Source organism: Lingula anatina, chromosome 3 (genome assembly GCF_051362555.1).
Source record: "Lingula anatina isolate TDL-2025a chromosome 3, LinAna3.0, whole genome shotgun sequence".
NCBI lineage: Eukaryota > Metazoa > Brachiopoda > Lingulata > Lingulida > Lingulidae > Lingula > Lingula anatina.
Window position 1 is genome coordinate 28,299,709 of NC_141769.1, and position 23,489 is coordinate 28,323,197.

The 23,489-nt window shown below is 37.7% G+C and overlaps 3 protein-coding genes and 2 non-coding genes across 6 annotated transcripts; 3 read left to right on the forward strand and 2 right to left on the reverse strand.

The window, feature by feature from the left end:
• Positions 1-393: 393 nt before the first annotated feature.
• LOC106164888 (uncharacterized) lies at positions 394-6,706 on the forward strand. The gene is made up of 12 exons (XM_087009513.1): positions 394-523; positions 1,071-1,314; positions 1,763-1,959; positions 2,479-2,654; positions 3,065-3,130; positions 3,691-3,885; positions 4,240-4,337; positions 4,586-4,674; positions 4,910-5,032; positions 5,541-5,697; positions 5,879-6,003; positions 6,415-6,706. Exons 1-12 carry the CDS (start codon positions 521-523, stop codon positions 6,655-6,657), a joined length of 1,716 nt encoding a protein of 571 aa, XP_086865639.1. The 5' UTR covers positions 394-520; the 3' UTR covers positions 6,658-6,706.
• A 1,053-nt stretch (positions 6,707-7,759) lies between these two features.
• LOC106152737 (uncharacterized) lies at positions 7,760-16,227 on the reverse strand. The gene is made up of 12 exons (XM_087009515.1): positions 16,209-16,227; positions 13,995-14,229; positions 13,452-13,654; positions 12,476-12,651; positions 11,864-11,929; positions 10,637-10,831; positions 10,360-10,454; positions 10,064-10,152; positions 9,561-9,683; positions 9,100-9,259; positions 8,615-8,739; positions 7,760-8,087 (listed from the first exon to the last, which is right to left on the reverse strand). The coding sequence occupies exons 2-12, from the start codon at positions 14,086-14,088 to the stop codon at positions 7,842-7,844; spliced, it is 1,572 nt and encodes a 523-aa protein (XP_086865641.1). The 5' UTR covers positions 14,089-14,229; positions 16,209-16,227; the 3' UTR covers positions 7,760-7,841.
• On the forward strand, positions 15,213-15,305 carry Trnam-cau (transfer RNA methionine (anticodon CAU)). The gene is made up of 2 exons: positions 15,213-15,249; positions 15,270-15,305. It is a non-coding gene; the product is annotated as a tRNA-Met (tRNA).
• A 695-nt stretch (positions 16,228-16,922) lies between the features above and the next one.
• On the forward strand, positions 16,923-17,013 carry Trnam-cau (transfer RNA methionine (anticodon CAU)). Its single transcript is given in 2 exon segments — positions 16,923-16,959; positions 16,978-17,013. It is a non-coding gene; the product is annotated as a tRNA-Met (tRNA).
• A 2,871-nt stretch (positions 17,014-19,884) lies between these two features.
• Positions 19,885-23,126, reverse strand: LOC106152726 (small ribosomal subunit protein uS2m). Of its 2 annotated transcripts, none has more exons than XM_087009531.1 (3): positions 22,990-23,126; positions 21,641-21,730; positions 19,885-21,105 (listed from the first exon to the last, which is right to left on the reverse strand). In XM_087009531.1, the coding sequence occupies exon 3, from the start codon at positions 21,041-21,043 to the stop codon at positions 20,309-20,311; it is 735 nt and encodes a 244-aa protein (XP_086865657.1). In that variant the 5' UTR covers positions 21,044-21,105; positions 21,641-21,730; positions 22,990-23,126; the 3' UTR covers positions 19,885-20,308. The 2 variants fall into 2 exon arrangements, with proteins under 2 accessions (XP_086865657.1, XP_013381888.2); XM_013526434.2 differs by lacking the exon at positions 22,990-23,126 and adding an exon at positions 22,752-22,862.
• Between the last annotated feature and the right edge of the window lie 363 nt (positions 23,127-23,489).

The window sequence follows — 23,489 nt, forward strand, 5'->3', positions numbered from 1 at the left end:
TCACTGACCCTGTATATATTTGACATATTTTGAGTAGTTGTATTTATTTGTGTATTTATTGTGTTTGGCAAATTACAGTCTACAAACTCGTTTTTGTTTAAATTTCTCATTTATAGCATCACGAGTAAAATTCACAGTAAATCACGTTTCAGTTGGACATGTTTCTCAGCAATGGTTTTACCGGCCGTCGATTTCTAGTAGTTTTGATTTGTAGCATCTTAGAGGACATAAACGCTGAGAAACAAAATATCTCTTTACGTCTACCGGCCTAGTATTAACAATTACAGCAACATTGGGCTGTCTCCCAAAGAAGACGTTCCTTGAGTACACTGTTATCTGTCCCAAGCATATGTTGGTCCTCGCATGCATGATGTTGAGATTAAGTCCGCCCCCAGGCACACCGTTTTCAACCTCTAACCACATGATAATGCCGTTGACAGACTTCGGTGCCACATCGGAAAGATAAAACTGGCCACGTTAATACCTCGAACTGTTACTCTGGTGGTTGCCGTATCCTAAGATGGTAGGTTTTTCGTTATCTGACATAAGAGGTATAAGCTGACATATTACGGACATATTAGAAGAAGCACCGGGCTAGAGAAAATCATCATGGAAGGCTAGATGGAAGGCAGCAGAGCGCGTGGCGGGCAAAGAACACAATAGTTCTCCAACATCCAGAGCTGGATGGGGATGCGGACGAGGGAGCTAGGTGAATTGGCGATGGAACGTAGTGCCTTCAGACATAAAGGCGCACGATACCTGACGACGACGACGACGACATATGTTTTACTTTTTCAAAAACTGATACTTAAAACAGCGCGCTCAAAACAAAATCGGTTTATTGTGCACCATAATTCTATAAATTGAACAACGTTTCATATGTTATTATTTCATAAAATAAGGAGGCTTCATGTGGTGTTATATGTGCAATGATTACACGTAGTATTTTTTTTCGGCAACGCAGACAGTATCATATACGGTGAGCAATATATTTTGCACAAAACAGATTTAAAATGTCTCTGTTAAACGGCACTAAGATATCATTAACAAAAGCTTTTAACAACTTTCAGAAGGTGCTATTGGCTCTATTGGTCGTGTGCCTCAAAGGTTTCGCTCTCGCAGAGAGGAGGGCAGTAACCACCCCAACCGTGTGTGAGGAGAAGCTAAAAACACTGACGCAGAAAGTAGATATCTTACTGCGTCAGCTTCAGCTCCAGCAGATGTTCATAGCGGAACGCACACGCACAGACGGAGGATCAGGAATAAAACAGGCGAGATGGGGCGCCATTGGAACAAGACCATATCATACGTCAAGTAAGAAAAAGTATACGTTTTTATTGCTATCCTAGTCAAAAACGAGAGAAGGAAAAGGGAAAGAATTCGAAGGAGCTTTCATGCCAACCTTAGGCGACAGATAATGGTTGCTTAGGGTTGCAGGTTGGGTCTGGGGAGGGAGCAGACATGTAGCTTAATTGAGGCGCAGCTTAATCGTAGCCCAACAAAAATCTTGCAAAATGTAGTTTTAGTTGTTCAAGGGTATCACATATTGCAGAAAAAGAAGAAGAAAGGAGGAACGATAAAGCAGATACACAAAACAGGTTTTTCTATATTGAGGCTAAAATGGATATAACGTCCTGTTTATTATTATTATTATTATTTATTTATTTATTTATTTATTTATTTATTTATTGCTCCTAAGCTGTACAAAGACCGTTGTAGGGCGCTTATGATTTCGATCTAAATTATATTCTTGCCTTTTCAGGTCACAACATGAATTGGATAGCAGGAGGTATTTTCCCACATTCCCAAGCAAGGGACTATTTCGTCACGTCAGGCACAAGTGCCGTGTTAAACGGAGTTGAGTTTCGCATGGCTGGCCAAGGACTGATGATGTACAGGCCTGGCCAAACGTTCAAAAGTCCACGCCGAAGACTGCCTCTGCCGGCAGTGCCACCACAGGTTAGTTGTTAAGATGTGTCCTGGATACACCTTGGAGTGAGTTGTTGCTTGTGACACCTTTTACTCTAGACATTTAATTAAGAGTATTCGTCTTCGTCTATTAGAATAAAACATTGTAGTACCGTTTTTAGTTTTAGATTAAACATGGGACATCGTCGTCATCTATTTTTTTTTTTTTTTTTTTTTGCGTGTTTTAGAAGGCAATCTGTCAAATTGCTTTTCATGCTCATTATTAATTTTTGCATTACTACAGAATCTGCATTACCTGTTACGGTATTTATGAAACGCCTGTTTTTTTCTTCTTATTTCGTTATCTGTTAAGTACTTGTATAATGTGCATTAATACTGCTGGAGGGCGGGAATATCTTCCAATCATCTTAATTTCATTTGAAACAATTATTAGGTAAATTTAGTTTACCCAAATAGAGTCCTAAATACGTGGAGCAGTCCAGCGCTTTTGGTTCGTATGATCGTTTAACAGATACCTGTCATTCTTAACTATACATACAATGTATGTAGGTCTTAGCTAAGAAGACTGTGCCAGAGCAGGTCGCTGAGATGAAAGAATGGTTCAAAGCTTGGAGGGACCAAAACTACAAAGTGCGGGATTACAGAAAGTACTTCAAACCTGTTCTTTGCTACCTTGAAGGCAAATGGCTGAAAAGTCAAGGAGACGACAAACTGCCTTTTACACAGTGAGCAGATTTTGTCCACCATTTGAATAGTCACAACAACGTAACATATATTTTTTGATGTATAATCTATCAAGAGGCGATGCTTTATAGTGATTTGAAAGGCGGGACAGTATAGTATGAAATAATATTAAGCAATTTGATCGGGTTTAGCGCCTTTAATCTGAAATATGTTCTCACTTAATATGCACATTTAACTTTTAAAGATCCATGTAGAAGTTGAGTTTAAAGTTAAGGTATACCCACAAAGTTCATTCCATTTTTAAAAAGTTAAAATCAGTTTTTAAAGCTTATACTAAAGAAATCTTTTTTAGCGTTTAATTTGTTTAAGTTCCGTCCTAACCAATTTATTGGCGTTACTCCAATCTGTTGTTGTGTTGTGTTTGATAAACGTATTATCTTTATTTTTATAGGTCATTTTTATCCAACGAGGAACGCGCACGGTACCAAGCCTACAGTGGGGCCATTCCACTGGAGAGGTAAGTAGCATAAGTTTACTCAAATTCTGTTGAAATTTTCCATTTTATTTTGAATTGACCTATACTATTGCACTTAAATATGATTAAATACATGTTTGGAATCATGTGTTGTGTCTAATCTATAGGTCCGTTTCATTTTGTGTAATACTGTAAAATCATGTAGATTGTTGTGATGTTGTTGTACGAAAATTGAAGCAAGTAAACAGAAATAATTTATAAAACATGTTTCCTTTATAACAGGGGTGTCTTAATTCAATCCATTTGTACTAGGGTTCTACATTGATGAAATTATTGGACCTATACTAGGTTGTCAATTAATTCAAAGATAAATGCAAATTAAACACGCTCAGTTTCGGAGGAGTTATGATGATCCCCTCTCCCACCCCCATCCCGTTTTCAGTCCCCCAATCAATAGTACATGGCGTACCGGCTTCTTGGTTATCCAGTGGACTCGGCAGCTGCTGATGATATTTGATAAACACATCCACTGGGGGCAATTTAAATAAACAACTGTCATTCATACACACATACACCCAGGACTTTATGTACATATCTTACAGACATGCCTTCAAACCGACCTCCATCGTCGACTTTGAGAACGGTAAACCCGTGTTTGCCACGTGGGACTACAGAATTTTGTGTCACCCGGTGAATCAAGACATCCCAACCAGCACCTTCCGCCTTGTTGATGACTTGAGTATACGAACCCCAAGGAGATGGACAATGGATCAACTCTCACGGCAAATGTTAGCTAAGTATGTTAGTGTATATTCCTTTGAAAAGCCAGACGATACCTTTAGGTATTGTTTTGAATTGATTGCTGATTCATTTGAAGGGTAATGATCAAAGGATGATACAGAAATGTTAGTATGAAGCAATGCGCACTGCAAATTTTCTCATATAACGTAAAAGTAGGTATACACTGTACCTCAATTAGGCAAAGCTGCTGTTTGATTATGGACCGCAAGTTTCTTCCTGAAATTGCATATCGTCTAGAGAGAGAGAGAGAGAGAGAGAGAGACGCTATTGGCAAAGAATCCTTTTTTTTTATTTTTATTTTGCACATTTAACATTGGATTAATGTTTTCATATTTTTATCATGATTTCAGTTTCCAACTTAATCCATTGAATCGTCCGTGGAAAGAAAATTCAGAGTTCGCCGATTCCGATTATGAATTCCTCGATCAGCTGATGTCTCAGGTCCCAGGTAAGTTGCGCACCATAATAACAAGATGCCCTCAAAATGGTGAAAGGAACGTGAATTTCATTTCCTAGCGGTATAGACCAAGAGATGGATACCGGCATTTTACCTCCTTCTTTATATATATATATGCTTACGCTTTCATTTTCTAAATATTAAACACCACAGTGCCTAATGCTATGTTTTTGGTAAAACTGGTAATTGGCAGAATATACTCTATGTCCGACTTAGTTAACTTGACATCTTTTTCCCAGGTCCAAATAACTACGATGGAAAGTTGTATGACGACGCGTTCTCCAAACCCACACACCCATTTACCGCTACCACCGATAAAGCAGCAAAGGTAAAAACGAAGGAAACATCGAAGTCAAAACTTGAAATTGAATGCTGATGTTGCAACCTGAGTGTGCCTTTCCCATTGACACTGAATCTTGCAACGAAATGTCTTTGAATTTCTATGCTTTTATTACTGCTAGCATGAACGTGCATGATAAAAAGGTCAGCATTTAAATGCAAAAATAGTTTGGAAATGATTGCTTATTTCTTTTAATTTAAGTTTCCCCAATCCATTTATTTAGCTGAACACCGCTTTTTACCACAGATGGTCAAAGATTTCACAGACCGGAACCGGAAGTCTAAAGGCTCGCCACAGAGGATTCTCTGACAACACGGTTTTCATGGCACAAACATCACAACCATCGGTAGGGTGTTATGATTTAAACGTTTTTTTTTTTTTTGGGGGGGGGGGGGGGAGGTGGCGTTTTGGAAGGGATGTTGTACATTGGAATTAATATTGTTGAATAACCCAGTTGTCTTTAACTTAAACGTTGCACTGTTTGTTTGAAACAGCTGCCACCAATGTTTCGATCAGGTGACAAATATCAAGGAACCACAGTACACATGAGATTAAAAATATTTTCAAGCATAAGGAAAGGAAAATTACATCACACACTAGACAAGTAGTATGAATTCCGGTTTTGCTCCCACAGACTTCTTCAGGCAACAGAACCAATTGTAACTGTTGTCATGTGGTAGACTTCGACATGAAGGCTTTGATTGTTAGTTTATAAGGTGTCTCTCAATGTCGTTTCAAACCATTTCCATAATTGTGAGTGTAATTCCTGTTTAAAGATTTTGATAGAATAATTATAAGAAAAAAGCAAAACTCTGTCCTTGTGAATTTTATTCCTAGCGCATCTCGTTGTATAGGTAGCAGGGATGAAGGTTGAGGATTGCAACTTTGTTGGAGGGAAAAAAGTATGTAAAAGTTATGAGCAGCGCTGGTCGTACGCCATTCCGCTCTTCGTGACCTACCTTAACCCGCTGGCTAATTGGAATCCATATGGACTGACGATACACATGAAAAGTAGGTTCACATGTTGTAAATGTCCCACATGTGTTTTACATTTGCCAATTTCAATATCCAAATAGCATGGTATAGTTTTAAGGCTGCTCTCTCTCTCTAGCTTTCTCTCTCTCTCTCTCTCTCTCTCTCTCTCTCTCTCTCTCTATATATATATATATATATATATATATAATTAAACTAGGATACAACGATGTAACGGTACACGCAAATGGGCGAACAGGCGGGTTCACAAACTCCACTGCCTACAACGGGATCAGCGAATACTTTTACTTCAGCACGCCTGGTGAATTTTTCGGAAATCCTAAGGTAAACTTGAAATATTTTTGTTGTCTTGTAGAATTTTGCTAGTGGCTAGATTGTACATTTTATTAAGCCCAGTAAATTGCAAAATAGAATGTTACAAATTTCTTTTCAGAAGCAACTCAAGTAAATTGACCTATCAGTTACATTTTGATAGGATGTTTCTTGTAAAACTTTCCTGGTAGGTGCGATACTTGTTCAAAATATTGACACGAAAGTTAACAGCTTTTGACACCTGACATTTCATCTTATTGGCGACGGTCTGTATTTTATGACGGGTGACTTTGTCTGTATTAAGCTTCTGCTGAAAGATGAGCAAGTGATAGTCACTCACGTTCGCCACCCCTATGTCTATATCTTTTTTAAATGATAAAATCTGCCATCTCATATTATAAATCTTTATCGCATGACATTCAGAACGGCGAAGCAAAACCGAAGGGCGTCCTCGATCCAAAGGGAGTTATCCGAAGCGTCAGTAGAGGCGGGATTAGAATGATAATCCCAAACATTCCCGGGGTAGGCGCTCTCCGTCAAACCTATCCTATCTTCCCTATCCATGGAGAGGGCAGCACTGCATGGAAGGAATACGAGGCTCTGGCTGACATCGTTTTGAAGAGGAAAACTCATGCGAATATGTTTATTGAACCCACACAATTTTAATTCTGAATTCATAAGATTACAAGGATTCAATATAAGTGCCATGTTTTGTATATTGACATTTCAGATTTGAAATAAAACTTGCAGCACAAAGTAATTTGTTGATTTTCTTTATCCTGACTTTGGAATGCATGTGTGCTCAGATATTGGTTTAAAGCGAATTCGCTGAAACGGATTTTTAAGGTAGGGTTGAATTTTTAGTCATCACCTTGTATGATCCCATGGTGGCACGTTGTCTGGTTTCTGTTCAAGAATATTCTGGACTTAAACTGCTGAAAAGAAAGCTGCCTGGTTAAAACCTTCGAAAACCAAGACGACTATGAAAGACACAACTTGCCCTGCGTATGGACAGTATTTTAAACAATGCCTTTTAAACTCTCTTTAAAAAAACAGTTAAAACCAGTATTATGTCATTTTAATTCATTCTTATCTGAGATGGTAACCACGTTTACGTTTTATATATATAAGGATAAGATAAATCCACAGTTTTCCACCTAATTAAAATACGCATTGGTCTAAAACATCGGAAAATCGGTATTAGTACCATATGATACTCATTTATACTGTTACATGTATTTGATGACCGAAATTTGGGAGTGGTTATAATTATGACCTAATGTTATAAGCGTTTTGTTGTGATGTCGTGATATATTGGAATCAATAATATCCTTTCCATCGATATTCCACAGGTATTTTCTATCCAGAAAAGCCCATTGCCATTTATTGTTGAGCCAAGGTTTTAAGTGTTACGGCATTCTGCATAATCTGCGTAATGATCCGTATAAATTCAATGCCCTATACACCTTATTTGTTCCACTTTCCTAACCTCAAAAATGTTGAATACTGTTTATGCGACGTATCATCAATGGACTTGAGAAAATTGCCAAAGCAGAATAAAAACAGAGTGTCTCTTATTTTCGAAATGTTTTGTACTTTTCAGCAATGCTTTATTTTTATGTTTAGCAATGATGTGACTAACTAGGCTGTTTCCAGCATATATACATGTAACATTACATTTTCTTAGGATAGATAATAAAGATTTTTCTGATATTCTCAGTATGAACGTAACCGCCTTCAACTATGTGACAAAAGGACAAAAACAAAATGGTGCGTAATGCCACATTTATTGATAAATGTATCTTGAAATGTTGAACAATAAGCAAAACAAGACCATCAGTAAGACGTCCTTAAATGTTTTGCAGTGGTTCAAGAAACATGTTTGCATGCGTTTTCCTCTTCAAAACGAGGTCAGCCAGAGCCTCGTATTCCTTCCATGCAGTGCTGCCCTCTCCATGGATGGGGAAGATGGGATAGGTTTGACGGAGAGCGCCTACCCCGGGGATGTTCGGTAAAATGGAGTGCAATCCACCGGTGCTGACCTTGCGAAGGCCTCCATTCGGGTCAAGGACACCCTTCGGGGCTGCTGCGCCGCGCTGTAATGAAATAGACAAAATTCAGACCCATTATTTTCTCAAAATAGGCTTATTAAATCATTATAATGCTGAAATTGCTCTACAAAATGCAAATAGATTCATACATGTATATTTGCGTATATAGGTAAACATTTTCTGGTGCTTGCGTCAAATGTTCACATCAAAATGCATAACAAACCATCTATGGACGCCATTTACGATAGTGTCTTGTTTCCTGGTTGTCAGATTCAGGCGCAAAATCACTATCGACGTGACCGAGGTCCGGCACGCCATGTTTAACGTTTTGTTTTATAATATTATCCAGAGGTTGAGCAGACTATACTTGCTTATCAAGAATTATTGTGCACATCCAAACTCGAAACATTATTATGACTGCATGTAGATTAGATTTTTTCCAAAACTTTTGGATATTATTGATATACATTGGTGATTTGGACAAATTATAGAAATGTTCCAGGTAAAATGGTATCGTACTGTCTGTACAAAAAATATTTTTGGTCTATTGGATGAATTTGTGTGAAGTTTACCTGAGGACTTCCAAAGAACTCCGTGGGAATGGTGTAGTAAAAGTTGTAACTTGTGCCGTTGTAAGCCTTGGCCGTTGTAAAACCACCATTGCGACCTCCAGTAAATACAGTGCGGTCATTGTACCCTGTAAAAATCAATTTTAGTTTGAAAATTACAATGTGGGTTGGTTTTTTATGCAAGACAATTTTCAGGAAATCTGAAGTTTTCCCTGAATCATCAAACTGTTGAGATTACAATTTATAAATACTTTTTCGGTTTCTAATTTTTAGCGTCACGAGTGAAATTCCCTCTCCAGAACAACTATAATATAAACATATAAAACTTGGCTTATTTTAGTAAAAAGGCAAATTAATCTCAATCATGACGTTACTTTGATGCAAACGTATCCAATGTTATGTGCCTTACGCACTCAGTTGAGAGCAAAATTCAAAATAACAATTTCAAAATATTCACCAGCACGATTGTATTGTACTGGGTTTCTTACCAAGTTTTGTGTGGATGGTAAGTCCATATGGGTTCCAGCTACTCAGAGGGGTTATGTAAGTTATGAAGAGCGGTATGGCATACGACCACCGCTGCTCATAACTTTTACATACTTTATTCACTCCAACAACGTTGCAGTCCTCGACTTTCATTCCAGCGACCTAGAAATGAAACCAAGTTAACGGTATGGCTATAAGCAAGCTTAAAATACGTTTATCGTTAGGATCAACAGATATCCCTAAATGTAACGCAAATAACAGCGCTATCGTCTGAGTATTAAAATAAGGGCAAATACACAAATTAAATTTTGATCGCAGTGAATAACCTTCAAAACAGAGAAACCTCTTTTTTTTTTGAAATTTACTAAAACTAATATTGTCTAATATTGTCTTATTACATGCACAACATGAGGTACGTATTAGATAAACGACATAACAGCACAGTAGAATTTACTGAATGTACCTGAGGATGCGAGGTTTGAGCCATAAAAACCGAATTGTCCGAGAAGCCTCTGTGACGCGCCTTCATACGCCCGGTAGATGTCTGCGACACTTTAGACCATCGGTTGTAGTAGGCGGTATTAAGCTGGAAAATATAAACAGTTTTTAAACTAATGAAAAATTAATTTTTTTAAATTGATGTGCCAAGTACAAGTGCACAAGTAATTACATAGACACACTTGGCAATGACCTTTTTGTTCTGTACTAGGATTTTACACTTAAATCTTGGGCAAAATGCTCATTCAGAGACGGAATATTGAGTAATTGTGCTATTAAAATGCTAATTCAACAGCAAATAAAACAGATTTGCATAGCATGGCAATGTTCAAGCGATGTCGGCTGAATACAGATAAATTATGTATGTTATTACAATCATCATATCTAAGTTACACTTCTGTTCAACCTTTCTTTTTTTCTCTTTTGCATTTTAACCCCAGGAAAAATTGTTTTCACCTAAAATCTTACTTTCGGTTCTTTGGAAGTTGCAGCTGTGAACGGATGGACTGGTTCAGCAAATGAATCGTCGTACAGCCGTCCGGGATAGTTGTCAACGCCTGAATGGCAGCAATGCAAACTATATACAAGTTATGATAATCACACTCGGGCTAAATTTGTTGCCATTTTTGTAAACTCCAGAACTCTCAGTACCAACATGAAATATTCATCTAAAACGCCACATCGTTTTGATAGTGTGTAATAATTTCACGTGGTCATTTACCGAAAATACCTGTATTTTGGCAGTATAGTATTAAGTAACGCACCTGGTATTTGAGCCATCAACTGATCGAGGAATTCATAGTTTGACGAAAACTCCTCATTCTTGGCCCAAGGGCGGTTCATCGGGTTCAGCTGAAACCTGCAACCAATACCCAAACAATGTTGGTAAATGGAAATGTGCGTGATTGATGTCATCATATGCATGTATTTCTAAATATTAACGTGAAATTGAATGAACTTAGCTAAATAAATCAGAATATCCACCAAAACAAAAAATCACATCACGGTAAGGATCGACTTAGGCCTTTTCTTTATACCTACTTTGCTAAAGTTGAATGAGCAAATCTGTTCAAATCCCAGCGCCTAGGGGTTCGCTCAGCAAGGTCATCAACAACGCGGAAAGTGCTGGTGGGAATATCTTGATTCACCGGGTGACACAAAACTCTGTAGTCCCACTTGGCAAACACGGGTTTGCCGTTCTCGAAGTCGATGATGGATGTCGGCTTGAAAGTTACTCTAGATATTAGAAAATACAAATTGATGTTTATGTGCAAAAGCAGTGGCATAACTGCGAAATCTTTAATGCATAGGGCCATGTTGTATTGAAGTAATGTCGAAATCAGTGTTAGGAAAGGAGTCTGTTCAACAAAATTACACTTTATTACGTCTGGGCATAGGACATGTTACTTTGTTCGACTTGTGTGTTAGGCCACACTTTTTTTATTTTTATGGATGACATCCTGCGCGTGCACCGATTTTCGTCCGTTCTCCAAAAAAAAAAAAAAAAAAAAAATCACCCCCCCACAATCGAAGTCGGTTGTCGCAAACGTAGTTATTGATTATGCCAGAAAATGTGCTTTCTGCGCATGCGTATTACTGCCACGTGGAAATATGGCCGCTTTGCCATCAAATTCATCTCTAGGATTACTTTCAAATTACAGGACAATTAATTATATAAAGTTATAAAGAGAACGGGGCCGTCGTTTTGGATTGTCATGCCATTGATATTGGGCATGGAGATATCCACTTTTTACAATTATGCGAAAGGCTGGCGGCGGCCAGCAATTATCGCCCGGAAAATTTCAGTGATATTCTGTCCAAAGCAACACATACCAGGTTTTTTTTTTTTTTTTTTTTTTTTTTTTTTTTTTTTTTTGTAGCGAAAAAAGTATTTAAGTAAAAGTATTTCTTTTAAGTATTCACAATGCTTTAATATTTTGAGAGCATGGTTAAAGACATATTGTTAGTTTGATACGTGTTTCTGTGGTAAATATGTGTTTCCAGCTGTGTACTGACAGCATTCCTTTACTTAAGCAGCATTTTTTTTTTTTTGACTGTTTTTTTTTTCTTTTTTTTTTTTTTTTTTTTTCGCCCTCTCGCACCGATTTCGGGGTCCCCAGAGGATGTCATCTATAAAAATAAAAAAGTGTGGCCTTATATATATTATGCCTTACTTCGGTCACTCCAGACTTGTTGTGCCGACAGATTGTGTTTGTTACGACCATACAGTGACCTCTAATGTGTTAGGTGTGATAGGACATTCCTTACCTTTCCTGTGGCAACGCACCACTGTACGCCTGGTACCGGGAAGTCCACTGCTGCGCAATTAACATCCTATCGGTAAAATACATACAATGAATAATTTTTCTTCAAAGTATCAAACCGACACTCTTAGCAGTGACAGATGTTATAAGGTAATAGACAGTCGTTTATTTTTAAAATCTATCTTAGTAAGAAAAATAAAATCCGCATTGAAAGAATATAAAATAACTGGACTATGGGAAAGATATCATGAATCAAGGTGTGGCATAAAGTCATAGTCATATATGAGTATCGTGGAAGTTAAATTTGAAAAATACTTACAATATGCGTTAGATTTATATTTGACACAAAATCAATTAATCCTCTTGGAATTTTGCATTTTTTTTTTTTTTTTTGGAAAAATTAAACAAATTTACCCTTATAGCCAGTGTGTTCCCTACCCAAAAGTGTTGAGGACATTGTGATATGTTAATCCGTTTTCAAGTTCTAAGCATCCATTTTACCGTCGGGACAGCTATTCAATAGTATCCATCTCTTACACGTATGTAACCTACAATTAAAAACTTAGAAATAAAGAAATGTGTTTAAAGGTTGTGATTTTGTCAGATTCACACTTACTGTGAATAAGGCAGTTTGTCGGTTCCTTGACTTTTCAACCATTTGCCTTCAAGGTAGCAAAGAACAGGTTTGAAGTACTTCCTGTAATCCCGCACTTTGTAGTTCTGGTCCCTCCAAGCTTTGAACCATTCTTTCATTTCTGCAATCTGTTCTGGTACAGTCTTTTTTGCAAGTACCTACACCAACAAAATGAATCCTGGTTCAACCAACCTATCGAAACGCAGTGGCAGAAATTCAGCATTTTGCCTGAGCAATCTGCTTTATTTACAAATACTCAGCATCGAGATACAAGTATAAAAATAAACTGAGGAATTTATTTTAAAAAGAAGAAAGTGTTTTTATCATCATCATTATCGAACTGTTTGCATATTTTTCAAACATGATTGATATGCACGATTCAGGCCCGTAGCCAGGGGGTGGGGGGTTTGGAGGTTCGAAAGAACCGCCCCTTCTGGTGGGAAAAGGTCCACTCTGGGTAAAATTTGATATAGGTTCATGAAGTTTTTATTGAAAAATGTCCACTTTTTCAGAAAAAGAACCCCCCCCCTTTTGAAATAGCTACATACGGGCCTGCGATTTCAGATAACTTGTCCTATTAAGATTGAAAAAATTATGTCAAGATAAAGGCCTCTATCGAACAAGATCTTTGGAAAGGTTAATAAGCTTATACTGTCTCTCCCTTTCTCTTATTGCGTTTGACAATCTTTCAGTGCATTTGAATCATCACCATGAACATATTCTGAATATCCTTATAACAATTACAAGCTTTTTTCGGCTCTATTGACCAACATAGTTCAGCTGCTATTGTTTGGCATTATTATTGTAGTCGATCCACTTGGCGTAATCAAGCCAACCTTTCTTTTCACTCACGGAGTGGACTGTTGCTGGGCAGGCGATTGCCTAATCACTTCATTTCACTACTACCGAAACTGCTATTTTTTTTACAGAAATTATTGATAATTTTCATTATACGTACCTGTGGGGGCACGACGCCCAACGGCACCAGCTCCTTTGCGTGGAATGCTTTACTGGTGCGACTCGGCATCTTTAACTGATCTGAGAGCGTTCTGATGGGGAACTCGACGCCGTTCAGCACCGCGGACATACCGAACAATGAAAACAGGTTCCTCTGTGGTGGCCGGGGATAAGCGGCTCCGGCTGACCAAGTTAAGGTATGGGCTGAAACATTTATTTATTTATTTATTTATTCATTTTGAAAAATTCGATTTGTCTTCAGCAATGGCTTTAAATTTTTAAAAGTGAAGTTAGATTGTGATTCACGTTACAGAGCGAAGCATCCGTTTTACCTTCTCTTTTTATTAGAAACGTCACCTTACCATCTAATGCTTAATCTGCGACATTTCCTCTACCATATCACGTTCCAAAGTCAAACAAGAACAGCAAACAATATCAGAATGAATTCCCATTCATCTCCAAAATTCATTTTTTTCTTCCTCTTTTCAGTTCATAAAATTTTATATTATATCAGTGTTATATATATCAGGGGTGATTAACTTACTTGACGTATGATATGGTCTTGTCCCTATCGAACTCCATCTCGCCTGTTTTATTCCTGATCCTCCGTCTGTGCGTGCACGTTCTTCTATGAACATCTGCTGAAGCTGAAGCTGACGCAGTAAGATATCTACTTTCTGCGTCAGTGTTTTCAGCTTCTCCTCACAGACGGTAGGGGTCGCTGGTGCAGCGAATCCGTGGCTCACGAGAAATACGACCACTAGTGCTGTCAACACTTTCTACAAACAAAAATTAAAATACACTCTGTACAGATAGACAAAAATGCATACTCTACTTCGTCAAAGTTGGTCTTTGTAAACTGTTAACAAAAAAGACTGTCTAATGCGTGTAACATGGTTTACAGTTTGTCATCATTGAATATTTTGAAGCACTCAAAACAGGGGCGGATCCAGAGATATTTTCTGACAGTCTTCTTTGTTAATCCATCCTCCATTTTTGACCGTCTTCCGACAGAAAACATTAGATACCCGTCAATGTAAACTTAAAAATCTGACCGTCTTCCGGAAGACCCAGAAGACGGCCTAAATCCGCCCCTGCAAAACGAAAGTTAATATACAGTAATAAGTGCATAATATTTGACGTATTTAGAAAAAATCTTGCCTCGCATTTTTCATTATGAACAATTGTAGTATCCAACTTAAGAAGTAAAAAGTTCAATAGTTGTGAGTTTTTATTTTTAATTTGTGATGAAAAACAAAGACATACTGTACACACAGACACATCAGTATGCGGACTGACATTCAAGGCATAAGTAGCAAATTGTAACTTAGTCTTGTTGCAAGAAAAAGGTTTATCATTTAAGGAAAAAATTAGTGCTTCGTGTTGGAAATAAGCAAAAAAGAATTAGAGACGCAATGACGGGAAAAAAAGTGCCACTGAAACAGGATTTATTCCAATCGTTTTGGAATAAACTAGATTTCTTTCTTTCAACATTATATCTCTGTAACAGTATTCTTGTAAGCATCGAGGTTTTCGATACATAAAGGTCAACCTTTTTATCCAATCTTATCAATGTAACAGGTCACCTTAACCATTTTAGTTTCTAAGATAGAACTTCGATTACCTTTCCAATCAAGGGGATTCTATAAGTAACTGATACTGTAAACCAAGACTGATTCCGATAAATGTAGTACTGCGCATGTGAAGCAGGTAAGGTTACCTGCCCAGCGGCTCAGGTGTGCCGACAGGTGAGCCTTCATCAGCCTCGATAGCGCAGTAGGCAGCGCGTCAGTCTCATAATCATGAAAACACCTGGGAAATCTGAAGGTCGTGAGTTCGATCCTCACTCGGGGCATGTCTTTTTCATCCTGGGGGTGGTGAGGGGGGGGGGAGATTAAACAGAGGATATGTTTGATAAAATTTGTGTCAAGTTATTTACCGTATTAGGTTCACATTATCTGTGTGGCACGGTTTTCTTTTTTAAAATAAGGTTTGGCAGTTATCGGGCAAACGTCACCAAAATTTGCAAATAATAATAATAAAAACACAAAATAATTACCGTAAATGTGAGCCAATCATGCTGATTTTCGAAAGCAAACTGCCTCTGTACCAAACAAAGACGTACGGTAAATTTATAGTAAAACAAAGATACGGTTTGTAAGTAATGGGGCGAACGTTGTGTTGGACAGCGACGGCGACAGCGACGGCGACGGCGACATCGACGACGCGGACAGACAGACCAATCAGAATCAGTATATAAAATTTGTTTTTGTGAGGAAAAAATAGAACAGCCAACCCCAGGGACAGTTCTACACAGAGTAACTCTATATAATTCCGTTAGGCCAATGCACAGGCATAATGATACATGTACTAATAAGCCCACCAGTGCTGTAAGTTTAGCCTAGCATTGCCCCAGACCCCTCGCTCTAAATCTTCACTCCAATGGTCCAGAGGTACATACATTTAGCTAAAATTAAATTGTGAAAAAAGAAGCACTCACCCTCTAGGAACAGACCAACCCCCAGTCTCAGTATATAATTCCACATGGCCTAAGGATATCCACGATGAAAGGCACATCAACAGCGAAAGTTTCAACTTCCTCACTCATATTTATGTCCGAGGAGATATATAGGTAGGCCTACATGTAACTACATGTACAAACGCATGGACGGGTAGACGCGCATGATAACATGATCCCCGGCTTCTGTCAGAAAAGTTGAAGAGTGGGGATAATAATAAGACCACCCCTATTCCTTACCGTCTGTGCAGGTTTTTGACAACAATCCTCACAAAAATAGCTATGGCAGAGGTAGCTAGGGATTCTGGCTACTATTCATAACATTCGCCAAGGCCCTGAGAAAATACGTAAGGAGCAGGCTACAGGCGTTAATTTAAAGGTACAATACCTAAGTTTGAAAATGTCTCAAAGTCATATGGTCTATATCTACCAATTCAACAAAAGTAATGCTATTTTTCCAATTCAGGACAAGTTGAACATTCAGAATATCTGAAGATATTTTTCGGGGTGAATATGTTTATAAACGTTTTTTTTTTCTCTCAGGTCGGCACGTAAATGTCTATTATACTAAACGTTAATGTTTTAAGCTATTCCCTTTGTAGTTTAGAATAGGCAGCGGACAGTGCATTACAGCGCACTTTCTTTTGCCCGTGTTTGCTGAGGGTCTACAGTGCCGCAGCATACCTATGTTGAGCAACGGAGCGTACGTGAGCGTGCAGGTGAAAAGCTTGATATGATTGGTTCACGCAGTTAACCATGTGATCTGTAGGTATTGAATGGCGCTGTCCAGTTATACGCATGGGCAGATTTATTTTTTCTTAAAACCATTAAATTGATATTGAGATCGCACCTGTGATGTAAATTACTTAAGTCTATTAAGATTTCCTTGGGTGTAAATTAGGATTTGTCTCTTTAATGGACTGGGTTGCTCAGATGCGCTGCAAATTTCCAGAAGCCTCGATAGCGCAGTAGGCAGCGCGTCAGTCTCATAATCATGTAATGTCGGGAAATCTGAAGGTCGTGAGTTCGATCCTCACTCGGGGCAGTAACTTTTTCAATTTTTAAAATAATTATTACGTGTTTTTGTTGTTTTTTTTTTATTTTAGTTACATTTCTTTTTTTTTTTACTAAATAATTTTTTTCATTACTTGTAAGTCTACCTTGAAAAAACACTATATTATAAAATCAGTCAATAAATAAATAAACATGAAAGAAAGCCTTCTGTCTTTTGTTCCTCCAAAATCACAAATTCTACATTTTTTAACCATGGTCCATGATTTTCTTTAAAAAAGAAAAAAAGCAGTATCACAAAAATATCCACAAGCAGAATAAATTCAGTACAACACCTTCTTAATAGGAAGTAAATCATTGAAATTTTTGAATTATTCAGCTACAACACACAGACGACTCACCATTTTGCCCTAACGCTGTACTGGTTTACTACGTGCAAGAAGACCCCACTGTCCGCTTTTTATCAAAATTAGTGACTGTAACATCCCAACTTGGAATAAGAACGAGTGGGCGAGTTTCGCAGCGTCAACTAGGGTGTCGTGATAAAGTGCTCCCTTATCAGTCTTAAACTCGCGTCTTGTGTTTCAAGACACACCATAAGAGAAAGACCTCTTATAAAAAAATCGCATAAAAACTGATTTTTCCGTCGATGAACCTTACATATTATGGTAAGATTTTTAAACTGAAGCGATTTATGTAATTATGTTAAGTTACCGACAGAAGCGAGACATTATTTATGTTTTAATTTATCATTACGGCTATAATTATTCTTTTTTGTAGTTACATTAAGTCTTTTATCTACTTTTCTTTGTCTCCCCACCTTAGCAAAATCGTTGATCAGCGGTTTGAACTAACAAATAAAGCAGTTATCTAAGGAGAAAGAGAAAACTGCCTATGATGAACACTACTTCGAAAATAGTGTAGGCTTAGGGATATGATGATTGTGATCACGATGCAGACGATAGCTTGGTCGCACCTGTCATTTCACAGTGCTGATAGTGTTCATCAGTAAGCCAGTGGACAGGTTTTCGGACAAAGTCAAACCTTGGACTTCGAACTTGACAGGGGACAGAGGTTAGATGCTGATTGCAAATAGGGAAAAGAACGCTGTTATCTCCTTAAAGAAATATTAAAATAAAGTGAATAAAAGAAACACTGAAAATTTAAACATTGATCTAGTAATTCAAAACTTAAATAAGATGGGAGGATGAGTGAATGAGTCTTATAAAATATCTTACATTTATAAAAAGAACACGGGTCCTGAATTACTGTTGGAAATCTCAGAAATGCTCCTTACTTGCATAAGCTTCTTCTTGCTCTTCTGTAAAGCGAGGGGTTTTTGGATCTATTTTTGTCCAAAAACTTGGAAAAAACTTGGAAGAAAACCCCCGTCTACCTTGCACCCGCCTTACCGCAGTTGGTAGAGCGGAGAACTGCAGTGGAAAATTTCAGATATCCTCAGGTCGCTGGTTCAACTCCGGCTCGCTCGATGATTTTTTTTTTTTTTCTTATTTTAAAATGTGAGCGACATGAATTAAGGAGAAGTATGCGCCAATACACATAAAAGTGCTAGAAATTGTTTTATGGAGCATCACGAATGTAAGTATCAAAACGACAATGGAATAATAATTAATATTTTAGGGAAGTCAAGGGATTAAAATACCAGAATTTGATAGGCTAAATTTAGCTGACCACATTGGGTCTTTGTCAAAATTTAGGCGAATCTTTGGCAAGAAGATTGGCGTGATTGAGGATTGTGGCAACAAAGACATTTGCCTCTTTCGTTATTACGATCCGAGCTAGAATACTGGCATTCAGAGAATTAATGTGATTTACTCAGGTTAAGCGTACTTGATTTTGATGTTTTTTTTTATTCCATCACCAATGCTTACTTCACAAATCATCTCAACGTTTTGGGGTAAATTCTTTACACAACGTTTACTTAGGGAGTTAGTTTTTCAAAAGGTATCTTTCTACGTATAAAATGTCCCAAAGTCATATTTTCCAAGCCTACATGCCAGGCAAAGCTGTAATTTATCTTTCCAATGCAGACCTTAAAAACGTAAACACCCTGCAAACAGGAGTACCTTATGTCCATATTTCTCAAATATACCGGAGGGTCTGAAGGTTATGGGAAACTTTTAAGAGCTAACTTATTACAAATACGACATAAAGCGTCGAGTCCATGGGGCAGGTCGAACAATGATTTAGGAGTAGAAAATATGATTTTTATATCAAGATAGACGGAGGGCAAATCCCGGATGGGAAAGTGTACGTCAAGTTGTCTGATCCTTTAAGTGATCGCCAATATTATTAAGGCCGAATTTGCGTTATAAATATGGGTCCATTTAGTTCATTAAAAAAAAAAAAACAGAGTCACCATGAGATTAAGAGATTAAAATGCAGCTTTTTCATTATTCGTACCTAAAAAAAAACAGAGTCACCATGAGATTAAGAGATAAAAATGCAGCTTTTTCATTATTCGTACCTAAGATTGAAATTTAAATGTATAGGTAGGGCGGGGTAGAGGCCTTGGTTGACACTTCAAAAAAATCAAAGGATGGCAAACGTACTGTTACTCTTGACCGCGATTACGTTCACAATATGCTTTCAGTCCAGTCGTCCACTCTTTCCTTTTTAAACCACTGCAGTTCTTCGCCGTGACGTTTTCTCTTGCATTTCTATGGTCTCAAGATCAATGTTTGATGTGAAAAGTTTTTTTCCTTTACACATTCCTTTTCTATATTGCACAACTCCGTGATCTGAACACGATTAACGGTGCTCTTTGGGATGAAAACGCGCTTCCTCCAGATTTTTTTTTTTACAGTGCTATGCAAAGTATTTTTTTCAATGCTATGCAAAAAACTTCATTGAAAATACCTAGCAAGAAATAACACGGGCAAGCTTCAGAAAAATGAAATGTATAAATAGAAACGATCATTAATGCCATCCATGATCACCACATTGCTGGACATAACATTTAATTACACTTCAATATATATAGCAAACAGCAGTATTTTCTGCCATTGTCAGTTTGCAGAAGTTGTGTATTTTGACCAATTCTGTGTTTTTGTGCTCCTCCCACCTGCTCACACCAAAGAATTCTATTAAAGCTACTTATTTTATTTTATTTTTTTAGAATTCTACCATTATATCTTATTCACTAGCCACAAAGAAATACCTTGACGATCACAAAGGATAAAACGTCCTTGAAGATTTTAATCTTGAAATATCTTTAAATGTAAAACTGTTATGGAAAGTATATAAAAAATAATCAATGAAAACACCACATATTCTGTGGACTGAAAGTTGGCTACAACTAGATACTATTATTTAGATCCCTTTTTTTGGATAAATGTAGGCTTCTTCTTCTGAGGTTTGTCAGGGACATTACCAGAACCACCTACAGACTTTGTTGCAGTTTTCTCTAATTTCTCTGAAGTCTGAACCTCCTCCACCTTTTTGGTTTTCTCTCTCTCTTCCATTTGGTCCAGTGCCAGTTTTCTGGCCTGCTTACCACGCCAGATTGCAATCTTATACAATGATAGCAAATAATGCACTGAGGAGGGCGTGTCATCATTGGCTGGGACAGGAAAACTGATTAACCTTGGGTCACAATTCGTATCCACTACCCCTGAGGTGGGTATCATAAACTTGGAGCACTCAATGATGGCCCTGTGTGGAGAAGCTGCAAAGTTCTGTGTTTGTAAAAATATAACAAGGTCTGGCAGCCTGTAGTCGAAACGAGTCCTGTTTGTTAAAGTTCCACCTCTCCAGTATCGACAGTGGGCATACTCTTTCACATCAAGGGCTGCCTTTTCCACAGAAGCAATGAACTCGGCCCTGCGCGTCATGAACATGATAATGCCACCCCGGTACGCGACATGTGCAGTAAAATTTAAAGCACGTCGCAGCAATGGTTTGGTAGCATTCAGATCAATGACGTCCATTCCCAACCTCGTGCCATAGATGTAGTTTGTCATGAAGCGGTTTCGGACTTTCTTCTTGTGGCCCAGATGCACTCTTGCCTTGAACATGTCCTCTATGGAGAGCAACTCGTTCATACAGAAGTAGTCTGGATGCTTCAGTGGATCAACCAGGAGGCTTTGTGATGGCCGTATTATATCTAGAATAAAGATAGTTGGTAAGCAATTGAAGTTAAGGGTAAAATCCAAGTGAATAGACCTAATGATTGTCAGCTCTAGTACTGTATTGAATATGATGGTGTGTTCACAACCAAGTTGATCCAAGGACTAACTGATCTGCAGGTTTGTTTGATTTTTTAATTGTTTTAGAAAGGATGCCTAGCTAGAAGGGCATCGGCTTAAATGTATGGACTTGCCCCTGCATTTCTCACAGCTGTAAATCATATGTTATCACCACTTAACACCACTTATTTTGGATTTGAAACCAATATCTGTAATTTAATCAGTTTTTCATATATTTGTAGCTGTGTTTTATCAAACGAAAGGTAATCAAAGGTTGCCTTCTTGATGTATTGCATATTAGGTAACTGTTTGTGCCATTTCATAGGTTGATAATAATCACTAACAAAATGAAAAAAGAACATTACGTTTGAAAATAAATTATAATTCAGAGATCTCTAGAAACAAATCTCATTATCTGTCACTGAGAGAAAGGTGTTAAGGTCATAAAATTACCTCCAGTGTCAGTAGATTCATCCAGCTTTTGAGCAGGAAGTGGGGCAGAGGAGAGACACCTGGTCACCACATAGGAAACACGCCATGGTGCTGAAAAAGGAAGATATGAATTAAAAAAAAAAAAACTTTCTCTATTCTTCCCTAAAAATATTACAACCGTTTACATGAAATAAAACTCACTTCCAGTTGATAATTTGCTGAAGCCAAGTGCACTAGTAACTCCGTTTTTTTTTTTTTTTTTTTTTTTTTGTTTGTTTTTTTCTTAATTATGACTGCATTCCCATGAACCCATCTCACTAGCTGGATCGATCTAACTCAGCAGGGCTTCTCACTTTAAAGTGCTTTCAGTGTTATCAGCTTGATTGCCTGACTATTGTTAATTACCCTGTAGCAGATTGAGTAGGAGAGCCAGACATTTAAGCTCCTTACGCTGAATGCAATTTGGTGAGAAACTCCCCAGAGTTAGATCAATCCAGCTAGTATGATGGGTTTATGGGAACAGTCCCTTAAATTTTCACTAAGTTGGTCTATATAATTATAACTGAATTCAGCCAATCTCACAAGCAGATCATCTACTGGCTGCAGACTGGGGAAAACTTTGGAGGTCCAGAAGCTCTAGAGGACCTGCACTACCAAGTAATCTATGGGTCTTCCTAATTCTATCTGTAAGTTTCCTTTAGTTTGCATTTACATATGATATATTTTCATGTATTGAATTTTAACATTTAATAAATAAATAACAATTTTAATTCCCCGTGATCCCCATTTTGTATTTATATGGCATCCCTTGACTGAACCAGTGACTTAACTTCCAACTTGTACTAGCACTGCTAAGAAATACTGACCAGAGAAAATGAAAATGTGTCACCCCTGGGTTGTAGAGTATCATAAATACTCCTAAGATTGCCTTTGCTATAGATGTACTATTAAATTATCACGTTTCATTAGCATCTACCACTGTGCCAAACACCCACGAGTCTAGTGAGCCTTTAAAAGGTAGCTAAACGTATAGTCTGGTGGTATTACAAAAGCAAAAGACAAAAACGAAGCTATGAAGCTAGACTGCTGAATTATACGCGAGTATAACACGTTGAAAGCAGCTTAAACTTACAGTGGCGAGACAGCATGAGCGCGGCCATTTTGTTTCGGAGACAGTGTTTAGTTTACTATTTCAACATAGTCGGGTTTCTATTAAATTAAGTTTCTTTTTTCTATGAATAATTAAATACTATTATAAAATAGTATAACGTATAATTTACAGTAAATGGGTGTTCTATGGAGAAACTCACTATGTATTCGAAACTAAAATTAGGAACATTATTCTACTTATCACGCCAAATGAGTCTCACCAAATGCAATTTGCAGTAGCCCTTCTTCACCGTGCGTGCGTCAGTGTGAGACATTTCTAATCTCAACGGCACATTACAGGTTTCAAAAGAATGTCTTTGTGCAAATGCAAAACTGAACCGTTATGGCACCACCTTCTCCTTTTTTAATAATAATTCTTTACTGAGTACTAAAATGTATACAAATAACATTTTGCAGGCTGTCTATTGTATATATGACCCAATGAAATCTCAAGGATGCATGATTACATGACTGGTTATTGTTTGCATAATTACTCGGACACTGACACTTAATATAATAATGCCAAGTATCCCTGACACCAAAAAAAGACAGTTAATTGCCGTTCTGTGACAACCAAAGTGGCCCCTTGTGAATAGCTTGTTACTTCAAGGTATTCCTTAAAACCACGCAACTTAATTTGTTTCGGCAGACAGACAAACCAAGACAAGTTTCGTAATGAGTGTTAAAGGGATAATAACTCTTCGTTTCGTCCAAAAAATGA

Bases quoted from the DNA above. Each gene is read 5' to 3' on its own strand.
- LOC106164888 (XM_087009513.1), top strand. The intron at 1,315-1,762 runs GTAAGAAAAAGT...TTGCCTTTTCAG, and splicing joins AAGACCATATCATACGTCAA to GTCACAACATGAATTGGATA. The intron at 3,886-4,239 runs GTATGTTAGTGT...TCATGATTTCAG, and splicing joins TCACGGCAAATGTTAGCTAA to TTTCCAACTTAATCCATTGA.
- LOC106152737 (XM_087009515.1), bottom strand. From the start codon at position 14,088: ATGTTCATAGAAGAACGTGCACGCACAGACGGAGGATCAGGAATAAAA. The intron at 12,652-13,451 runs GTACGTATAATG...TTGTTGGTGTAG, and splicing joins TGGGCGTCGTGCCCCCACAG to GTACTTGCAAAAAAGACTGT. The intron at 9,684-10,063 runs GTAAGATTTTAG...TATATTTTCCAG, and splicing joins CAACTTCCAAAGAACCGAAA to CTTAATACCGCCTACTACAA.
- LOC106152726 (XM_013526434.2), bottom strand. From the start codon at position 22,779: ATGGCCGCGCTCATGCTGTCTCGCCACT. The intron at 21,731-22,751 runs GTAAGTTTAAGC...TTCCTTTTTCAG, and splicing joins GCTCATGCTGTCTCGCCACT to CACCATGGCGTGTTTCCTAT. The intron at 21,106-21,640 runs GTAATTTTATGA...TCTTTATTCTAG, and splicing joins TGAATCTACTGACACTGGAG to ATATAATACGGCCATCACAA.